The 10,691-nt window shown below is 34.4% G+C and overlaps 1 protein-coding gene and 1 long non-coding RNA gene across 4 annotated transcripts in view; one reads left to right on the plus strand and one right to left on the minus strand.

Moving 5' to 3' along the window:
* The window catches only part of LOC141451462 (uncharacterized), a 36,215-nt gene extending 25,862 nt beyond the window's left edge, over positions 1–10,353 (plus strand). Inside the window, exons 2-3 of the long non-coding RNA XR_012456829.1 lie at positions 9,591–9,654; positions 9,754–10,353. This is a non-coding gene — a long non-coding RNA (uncharacterized lncRNA). The remainder of the gene's footprint in view (positions 1–9,590; positions 9,655–9,753) is intronic.
* Positions 761–2,960, minus strand: LOC141459959 (uncharacterized). 3 transcript variants are annotated; one of them, XM_074139552.1, is made up of 5 exons: positions 2,927–2,960; positions 2,721–2,840; positions 2,546–2,638; positions 1,554–1,645; positions 761–1,448 (listed from the first exon to the last, which is right to left on the minus strand). In XM_074139552.1, the coding sequence occupies exons 2-5, from the start codon at positions 2,829–2,831 to the stop codon at positions 794–796; spliced, it is 951 nt and encodes a 316-aa protein (XP_073995653.1). In that variant the 5' UTR covers positions 2,832–2,840; positions 2,927–2,960; the 3' UTR covers positions 761–793. The 3 variants fall into 3 exon arrangements, with proteins under 3 accessions (XP_073995653.1, XP_073995644.1, XP_073995633.1); XM_074139543.1 differs by having other exon boundaries at positions 761–1,490; XM_074139532.1 differs by having other exon boundaries at positions 761–1,645; positions 2,927–2,959.
* Positions 10,354–10,691: the final 338 nt, after the last annotated feature.

The following is a 10,691-nucleotide window of genomic DNA, read 5'->3' on the forward strand; positions in this document are numbered from 1 at the left end:
ACTCTCTCATTTCAGCGTACCTTGCACAGTCTTAATTACATTATGTAGAAGCATAAATATAGCTGGTTACTATGCATTGCTTCAAATGGAAACCAACTGGCAGACAAAACAGAGTTCTGCCTTTTGGTATATTTTTCGGGATCATTACGCCATCAAAGTATTGTATAAAGTTCGCTGTATGCATTAGTGGGTGCACTTTGTCAACTAATAAGCTAATCAATGTATTATAAAATAAAAATCTTGTGTAATATATAGCATTGGGTGAGCAAATAAGTGAGGCAAGTGCTGATTATGTACACAGCATTGGACCCTTGCAGTTACCCTCTATGGCTGCACACCCTTTATTTTCACCCGTAAATATTGTCAAGATATTCTCCAACTCATCCCCCTATACACTCTTCTCTTATCAACGGAAGGAAGCGACCGAGGATAGACAATGGGACGGAAAATTTTATAATAAATTTAATCTTAGAATTCGTCGATCATAAATCATTTCACTTTGATGAATACATGTAGGAAATTGCAATGCGTACAGCAGATCGTGTTTGACTTTGTGAGATGATAACTTTAATCAGTGGAAAAAAACTGAATCTCTAGCATTTTTATAATTAATCAAATATCATGTAAAAATCTCACTGAAGACATGATATTAGAGCTAGAGTTCAAATTTCGGTTTCAATTTTGAACAGGGAAATAGCTAACTTCCATGTTTTCACACTAAAAAGTAACAATAAATAACAAGGAAAAAAAAGAACATGTATTTCTACTTAAAAGAGAATTTTATTGATATATACTAATGCTTATTTGAATTTTTATGCTCCACGCTGATGTTCCATCCATTCTCATCTTTTTTACCATGAACAGTAGTATCGCCATGTTGCCAGGAGACTTCACCAGAAAAATGGTCATTTTTGGAGGCTGAATTTTTAGTTTGCTCCCCAGTCGACGGTTTTGTGTTTGATGTCGTTTTAGAATTTGATTTGTTTCCTGTTGAAGTTCCTTTAGAATTTGATTGGTTTCCGGTTGAAGTTCCTTTAGAATTTGATTTGTTTCCTGTTGAAGATCCTTTAGAATTTGAGTGGCTTCCCGTTGATGACCCTTTAGAAGAACCTCCAGAATGTGACCCAGAGCTGCCAGCATGTGAACCAGAATGGCCAGAATGTGACCCAGAGCTGCCAGAATGTGAACCAGAATGGCCAGAATGTGACCCAGAGCTGCCAGAATGTGAACCAGAATGGCCAGAATGTGACCCAGAGCTGCCAGAATGTGAACCAGAATGGCCAGAATGTGACCCAGAGCTGCCAGAATGTGAACCAGAATGGCCAGAATGTGACCCAGAGCTACCAGAATGTGAACCAGAATGGCCAGAATGTGACCCAGAGCTGCCAGAATGTGAACCAGAATGGCCAGAATGTGACCCAGAGCTGCCAGAATGTGAACCAGAATGGCCAGAATGTGACCCAGAGCTGCCAGAATGTGAACCAGAATGGCCAGAATGTGACCCAGAGCTGCCAGAATGTGAACCAGAGCCACCAGAATGTGAACCAGAACCACCAGAATGTGAACCAGAGCCACCAGAATGTGAACCAGAGCCACCAGAATGTGAACCAGAGCCACCAGAATTCTTTAGTATTTGTTCTGCAACCTATATTCAACATTAAGCATACATTTTGTACATGAAATTGTATTTTTCAAAACTTACTTCATATAGGCATATTTTCTTCCCATCACATTCTGATTCAGGTTTGTACCACTCGGTGAGTGTCACTTTTTAGCACCCTCCCAAATATATTTCTGAAATCTCCCTTTTATCAATGAAATAAAGTATCAATTAATGTAATTTTAGCGCAAAGCGTTTAAAAGTAGTGGCGATTATCAACAAATATAATGAATCAGAGCCTGATGTTGGAAGGACATTTGAATTCGATCAGAAGTCAGGAAAATTAGTACGGTTTCAGGTACAATCACAGCGAATCTAACAGATTATTAGCCATTTAACAAAAGTAGATTTTGATAAGAATTTTTTTTTGTTTTAGGGGTTTGTAAATGTAATTATTATTTTTCTATTTTAACATTTCGATTCACCGCTTAAGTCTAATTATGGATTTATATTATAATTACGTACAACGCCGACGAACGTAAAGTGTTGAAATAGTTATTTATCGTACAAGTGAGGAAAAGTGTGCTTTTCATGCACTGATTTCAAAGAATCTGGAACGAAAGTGAGAAAACTCTTTCCACAAGAGTACAACATTATTTTGTCTACAACCATTTTTATAATTCAGTAGATAAACGCTGAACAAAGAAGAAAAGGCTACCCAGCTGAAAGTTAGGTTAGGTTACCAATAGTTAGTTGGAGATTTCGAAGAGTAAAAATTAAGAAACAAAATTGGTAAGATTTATTTACATTTTTCCCGTAATTTAGGAGAGAAAAAACCTATTAAGTACCAAAAAATAAATTTTTGAAGCGATTTTGATATTAACAGCAAAATTTCCTCAACTCGAAACATTTCACCTGAATTATAATAAATAATTATTTATTTACCTGCCATTCATCCTGCGTGGGTGGATATGTTAATCTATTTTGCAAACCATTTATATCTGGAAATCCCAAAATGTTTTGAAACTCCTGCACCCCCTAAATTTTGATAAACTGTCTTATCATATAATTATAAAATATATAAAAATATTTTCAGCTTTAGAAAGATATTAAAAATTACTTTCTCTTGGGAAAACAGCTCATCCTCATCAGTGTGGAGTTTATCTATCACCACCGGATGATTCCAAACAGACCCAAATAAGAAAAACGTTAATAAGACCTGAATAAACATCGTACACACCTGGAATCAAATAAATGAAGTTATTAATAAAGTGTAACTTAGTTTAGATGTAAATATGCAATTATTAAAGCACAGTATAAATCTACCTATCTTGCACCTTTTATTACAATTCACTTTCAATTGAACGCGTTTAAATATATAAACCAGGTTTAAGATAAATAATCTTAAGATAAACGATTATTAATAAAACTTTGTTATCGAGCAAGCAGTTAAGATCATTGCGTAATTTTCCATCTTAATTAACCCATTTTTATAAATATATTCCATCTTAAATGATTTATTTTTAATTGCTTGTGATAAAAAGCGATTTGATACGAAATAAATATTTCAAAATTAGTTTTCAGAAGAAACACTTGACTCGTGTAAAGGACATAAATATTTACCTACTTTCCATGAGTAAGTTAAAAATTTAACGAACTTATGAAACTTGGATTCAATATTAATATTTCTCAAGTAGGTTAGACTTTCTTTGAATAGCGGTAAAGGAAATTTTTGTCTTTAAAATAGTGGTAGTAAGACTGATTTAAGCTTTAGTAATGTCGTTAAGTGAAGTAAACAGTGGAAGTAGGTCGTAGCCGAAGAGCACTGGGAATATCATTCGACTACAGTTTCCGCATAGTTGAGTCTGTCGGAAGTATTAGCCAGGAAAATCAGAAAGTTCTCTATGAATATTTAACTAAACATTCTCCGGAAAAGAATGGAAACTCAGAATGGCCATGATCGTTAAAGTCATAATCTGGCAGCCCATATTTTCCAAGTATTTTTCTAAAAGAGTGAGATTAGGAATTACTGATCGAACCCCTGAGAAGAATATAGCAGTATCACGAGCATGGGTAGAGAAAAAGATGTTTGGGTTACTAGGGACGTCTGCCCTGTTCACTTGAGGGATAGAGCATAGGATGCTTTCTTGAGGAACGAAATATTTAAGTTCAAAGAACATTTTGATATTATAATAAGATACGACAAGAGAAAGTCGCGTTAGGTTGGCACCCAAATTTTTCAATTAGCTAGACAAGAAATTATTCTAGTAATTCTTAGCTTGCTGAGCTAAGAAAGTATAATTCTTCTAATCTAAAGTATTTCTTGCAGAATTACAGAAAAAAGTATAACGTTTAATATAATACAATACTAAGACAATATCAGTTGTAAGATTGAACACTTATAAGGTTTTTAAAATCATTAAAGTTCTAAAGATTCTCAAAGTTAGACAAGAATATGGATTTAACAAATAAATAAACTTTTATCTTCAATTCTATAGTGTTCAAACATTTTAACGAAATGAAAAAATTTGATATTTCTGCAAATAATAAACTTTGTGTTTAGAATAGAGTGAGAAAAATGAGATCCTCTTGCATCTTCAGCTCAAACAAACTGAAAAAACACTGTCACTACAAAATAGAAATTAGACAGTCCACCTCTGCCACAAATATTTATCTTCCATCGCATGCGATTTATGGTTAATCAAAAAAAGTGACGAGTGTAAGTACAATGGTAGTTGATACGTTTCTCTTCAGACAATAAATTCGGGACAAACAGTAGAATCATGAATTTACCAAAGTGACGAATTTCGGCTGTTTACTGAAACAATGGCCGCCGAGAATAAATCACTGTCCAGATGTTAGTTTTATCAAGAAGAATTTAGAACTAACACAAATTATTCTCGCCACTCCGTCATAACGGCGGCTCCTGTGCTGAATCGGACAAAGAAAAATCAAATTTATTTGCTTCACATCTTACCATCATCTTCTGAAAGTATCTCAACATTCTTAATTCCGATTGTGCCCATCAAATCTCTGAAAATCTGGGGTCTCCAAGGGCACTTTTTTCACCTCCTTAAGGTTCTTTTCCATTGACGTCTTCCTATTTACTTTACACTTTTAGAATATAAAAATCAGACGTCTAGAAACTAAAAATTCTCTCTTTTATAAAATATTACCTATTATTTTTCAGAATCTTTCAAAAATGAAATATTGATTATCTCTTGTCCCTAAAACTGTCTTTCAAACTATCTGGCCTTCCTATCTCTTGGAAATAGTCGCCGTTATCCGGGCGACTTCCTAACCAGAAAACCTACTCGCTTTTCTCCTCATTACTAAAGATTTAATAGAGTTTCTATGTTGGGTTTGAAATTGCCACTAAACCTTTTAGCAGTGAAATCGTTCATCTCCACCTTCTACGAGTTAGAACATTTGTGCTCTGGGGGTTGCTCAAGCCTTCGAATCTGGTCTGTCACCAGTCTGCTGCCACTTCTCAAACATATCCATATTACCTAATTCTTCGCTCTTATTTACCGAAGGAATTTAAATTTGACTAAATTTCCAGTACTTTTCTTAAAACTCACTAATTGGTGTTCCAAAAGTAGATTTGGACAACACCTAATGGTGCTGGTGTTCTCACAAATTCTTAGGCCAACAATCCTGATGACACAACAAATGATCGTAAAATTTTCTTACTTTCCACCATTTCAGCGATAACTTAACTGCATTGTAATGGAGTATTTAGAAAGAAGTGCAACAAAAATATGTAGTTAAATTTATATTCTGCTTGTGCACAATACAAAGGAAGCTTCATTTTGATGTTGCACTTCTGTATTTCCACCGATATGGTTTGGACAATGCGTCCTCATTATTTATCATTGAAGAGAAGTCTTCATCCCGAAAGACATGTCTATTATATGACCATAATCCTGTAGCTTTAAAGCCTTTTATGGGTTGAGGCTTCGTAATAATAACTCAAGATATATAAAAAAAGAACAGCCTAATGAATGAAGACCATCTACCTAACCCCATAGTTATTGAAAATGTATTTCAACACATGCGCCAGAAAACTAAATTTGTAACCCTAGCGGCCGGGTCCTAAGTCGTACCGGTGGTAAGTGGGTACGAGATAAGAAACAGCGTGCATGTCAGTTAAATAAAGACCCAAAACTATTTTGAAAAATCTTTCACAAAACTGAAAGTGGCAAACTAATAGATATATAATTTATACTAAAAAAGCAAAATTAGTGCTGCACGAGACCGAGACGAGGCGAGACTTTATGCAGATCTCGCCTCGGTCTCGTATGACAAGTGCTCGTCTCGGTCTCGGTCGCTCTAATCTCGGTCTCGTCAAGATATCTCGTTTTTTTTTTTTTTTAATTTTTGTTTAAGTATTAAAAATGAAAAAAAATGAACCCAATATCTGAGGCAATCAAAATTATTAAAAAAATGGTTTGTTATCAATAATCTTTTCAAAAATTGTTATTAAAACTTTGTTATCGAGCATGCAGTTAAGATCATTGAATTATTTGCCATTACTTTCCTCCTAATTAACCAAAATTTATAAATATATTCCATCTTGTATGATTTATTTTTAATTACTTGTGATAAGAAGTGATCTGGTACGAAATAAATATTTAAAAATTAGTTCACAAGAGAGACAATTGACTCGTGTAAACGACCTACTTTCCAGGTCTAAGTTCAAAAAAATAACAAACTCATGAAACTGGAATTCAAGTAGGTTGGAATTTCCTTGAATAGCGGCTAAGAAAATTTTTATCTTTAAAATAGAGGTGGTAAGACATTAAGATTTTAGTAATGTCATCACGTGAAGTAGATGTCGTAAGAGTGAATGCAGCTTGTAGCTGAAGAGCACTAGGAATACGTATCATTCGACTACAGTTTCGGCATAGTTGAGTCTGTCAGAAGTATTTGCCAGGAAAATCAGAAAGTTCTCTATGAACATTCTCCGGAAGAGAATGGAAACTCAGATCGGCCAAAATTAAGTAAACAACCGCGCCATGATCGTTAAAATTATAAACCAGCAGAAATCAATGCTATCTCGCGCATTAGGAACGTTATTTAAATGAAGAAAGCTGATTTCGATCAGGAATATCCCAGTTTGATCAAATTGGTTGAGGTTAGAATAAAGGCTTATTCTGAAGTATTGTGGTAAACGATCCCAGGCTAGTGTCGGAATACGTAGAGAGGTTCCTTTGAGGAATCCGACGCATACTAGAAAAAAAGGTATCTTCAGCATATGAACAGCAACGTTAAATTTAGATTAACCTCCTTCTCAAGAGTACTAGATAACATTACATTTTCTAATTTCCTTGGCATCCACGATTTTATAGTGTGCGATTGTACTACGAAATATACAGGGTGTTCCATTTAAAACGCACCAATCGCTAATAACTTTCTAGGAAAGCGAAAATCCGGAAAACCCATTACATAAACTATATGTTTTTTGTTTGTTTTTTTAGTCTAGTTTTCAAATTTTCCACCCCCGATGCTGTATCTTTATTTTTTGCGGAGTTACAGCTAATAACCTGATCGGGGTTTCATAAGGACTACTGGCTTTGACAATGATTATGAAAACTATATAAAAAGTTGTGAAAAATGACGTTGACCCCACATCGATATCCCCAATATTTGTCGAGATATTTAAGGTCAAAGTTACAACTTTATCTATTCATGATCGGTTTTCAATATTAATTTTCCACCAGAAATACACGTTTTGGGAGGTTCTCTGACTGCAAAAAATGTTATTTGTGACGTACAGATCAAAAATAATAATAACTGAAGATTTAAAAAAAATGTAGTGTAATGTAATGGTTGTGAGTCAGGATAAATTTGTTTTATCATCAAATAAAAGCAATCATCACATCATTTTAATGTATTCCATATGCATGGTTTCTTGACCTATGATTTCGGTAAGAATCACTTGAATGTTGGTCTGGTGGTCAAGAGCGTGGCTTTGTAAGTGGGAGGTCCCCAGTTCGAATCCCTATCATTTTACATTTTATTAAAACAAATATTATGTTGCATTAATTATTATAAATGACTACTTATGGGGTACATTAAAATGATGTGATGGTTGCTTTTATTTGATGATAAAACAAATTTATCCTGATTCTCCTACAACCATTATATTGCACTACATTTTTTAAAATCTTTAATTATTATTATTATTGTTCTTTGTGTCACAAATAACATTTTTTGCAGTCAGAGGGCCTCCCCAAAACGTGTATTTCCGGTGGAAAATTAATATTAAAAACCGTTCACGAATAGATAAAATTGTAACTTTAATCTTAAATATCTCAACCTTACATCATACACCTATCCCACCAGCCGACCATGTGCGGTACCTTGGAATGTACCTAGACAAGAGACTTACCTGGAACCCCCATACGAGACTTAAACGTACCGAACTAAACAAACGATACAAACTTCTAGCCAGACTACTCGACAAACGCTCAAAACTCTCACTGCAGAACAAACGACGACTCTATACAGCTCTTCTCACACCAATATGGACTTACGGACTCGAACTTTACGGAACAGCTAAAAAATCAAACATCAATAGACTGCAAACACTCCAATCTAAAATTCTCCGTCACATAGTAGACGCTCCATTCTATGTTAGTAACCACACAATCCATACAGATCTCCAAATTCCACTCATCTCTGAACTTGCCAAAATCCGTTATAAAAATTTTCATCAAAATCTCTCATTTCATCCCAACCCTTTAGCTGCAAACCTGTCTACAACTACGCTACCCTCCAATCCTCGAAGACGGCTGAGGCGCCGTTGGCCCCGTGACCAACTGGGTGACTAATGGCGGCCATCACTGGATGGCCGTCATTCACGTTTGACACGTTAATTGTTTATACATTTATCGCATTTACCTATTGTACCCTGTGGGTACAGGTGTGAATTACATTAAAAGGATAAATAAAAAAAAATAAAAAAAATATCTCAACAAATACTCGTATTAGGTATATCGAAACGGGGTCAACGTCATTTTTCACAACTTTTTATGTAGTTTTCATAATCATTGTCAAAACCAGTGGTCCATATGAAACGTTGATCAGGTTTTTGGGGGTGGAAAATTTGAAAAATTATACCAAAATAAACATTTAGTTTATTTAATGGGATTTTCCGGATTTCCGCTTTCCTAAAAAGTTATTAGCGATTTGTGCGTTTTAAATGGATCATCCTGTAAATTGTATATTCAGTTTTCAGACCCATGATAGGAGTATGTTGCGAACTCGGTTTGCTCAAAGCATTCACCTGTGTAAAAGGCGGTTATAATTAGTACGTGTAGCTTAGTTAAGGAGCATTTCGAGGATTCTTTGGAGGGTTGTTGGAGGGTATAAAACCAGCGGAACCCAAGTTCTAACAATTCACTGGTGGGGCTTATTACCTCTTTGTGGGATGTGTCCAGTTACAAGATCTGAGTAATATAAAAAAAAAGTCCCACATAGAGTTGCAACTTCTAACCAAGTTTTGCAAATACTGACACAAAATTAACCCACTTCTCAAGAATATCAGAATTGAGTACATACTTAGTGAGTAGAAGAGTTGTTATTAATCTTATCTTCAACGTTATATCATTAGGCAGAATTTTATGTGGCTCACAGAGCCAGTAGTGGCCTCATCACAGTTAATTACCTCCTTTAGTTATCTGCACAAAATTTTGTTGCAGATTAGGCTATTTGAATCTAATTAAAAGCAAAACGGTTGAGCATAAAAATTTTATTAAAATAAAACTGGGCCATAATTTCTAACGTTCCACTTGAAATACTCGTATAATATTACAAAATTGCGAATTATCTAATAACTTGCAAGTACTGACTTCATCAACTTACTTACCAGCGAAATTAAAGCGATATCTCTTTCCAAAAATATGATAACATAATTAAAATAATAATATTGTTTTATTTGAAAATGTTGTTTAAAAATTTGCTTATAATACCAACTTAATTTTAGGTTGGACAAGCTTTTCAGACATATGCGTGATTTGGGAATTTCATAATTGGAGCTGCAGTATTTGGTTAGTATGATTACTTTTTTCTGATCATCGTCAAAAAATAACTCCTCTTAGTAGAGATATTCTTGCAAAATATATATATATATTTGTTGGATGCTCCAGGCGCCCAAAATAGGAAACGTCGAAATAGAGGGGAAGACGGGAAAGAAGAGAAACGTTCTGGGACAAAAAAAAAGTGAACTGCCTTCCTGGACGGATCCCGAAAAATTACCTACGTACTGATTGATTGATACTGAGGTGAATGATTGAAGCTATTGTAACAAAATCACAGAAAAGTAGAATAGTCAGTGAAGGGTGAACAAGGTCTGACGGGAGAAAGCAGTGCAACTTGGCGAGGAGATCTGTTCGCCAAGGCAGAAGAAAACCTTAGCGCCCTTGAAAAAAAGTAAAGGCCTCAATGATGTTATCGATAATGTAAATTTAATTTTCCCTTCTTGTCAGTTTTCCGAAACAAAGGTTATGCGGACGTGGAAACTATTTATTATTCCATCCATATTCCTTTTTTTTATGTTTAATAAAATATTTAAAAAATAATAATAATAATAAATTTATCAGATTCACGAAGTAACATAATATAATAATCTTTGTAACCATATTTAGAGGTAGTCAGTAAAATTTGAAGCCTAATGTAATCTTCTTATAGAGGATATATATACTGTAATTTTATATATTCAAGTAAATACATTAAAGCCCCTTAAAGGATCTATATTTAATATTTTATGCAGGCAAGGGCCATTCGCCACTACCTTCGTGGCTTTACTTTACCAACCCTTGTGGAATATATTCTGCGAAAAGTCCTTGCGCATTATTTTTATTCATACTGAAAAGGAAGTATTATGTGACTTCCGGCAATAATCGATCCACATTTATCTTCCAAAAAAAATATTTTTTTTTGTTTCATTTTATATCTTCCTAAACACTAGATAGAAATACATAGAATAAAATAATGTATCCTAAATATTCTCTAAACTTCTTATTTAGAGCTAAAATTTTTCTTTTCTTGGACAATTTTTTTGGGAGACTTTGTTTTAGTCATTTTG

This window comes from Rhodnius prolixus, unplaced genomic scaffold, assembly GCF_049639745.1.
Source record: "Rhodnius prolixus isolate KJV_2025 unplaced genomic scaffold, Rpr scaffold_1, whole genome shotgun sequence".
Lineage (NCBI taxonomy): Eukaryota > Metazoa > Arthropoda > Insecta > Hemiptera > Reduviidae > Rhodnius > Rhodnius prolixus.

Bases quoted from the DNA above. Each gene is read 5' to 3' on its own strand.
- LOC141459959 (XM_074139532.1), bottom strand. From the start codon at position 2,831: ATGTTTATTCAGGTCTTATTAACGTTTTTCTTATTTGGGTCTGTTTGG. The intron at 2,639-2,720 runs GTAATTTTTAAT...ATCAAAATTTAG, and splicing joins AGCTGTTTTCCCAAGAGAAA to GGGGTGCAGGAGTTTCAAAA. The intron at 1,646-2,545 runs GTAAATAAATAA...TGTTGAATATAG, and splicing joins CCACGCAGGATGAATGGCAG to GTTGCAGAACAAATACTAAA.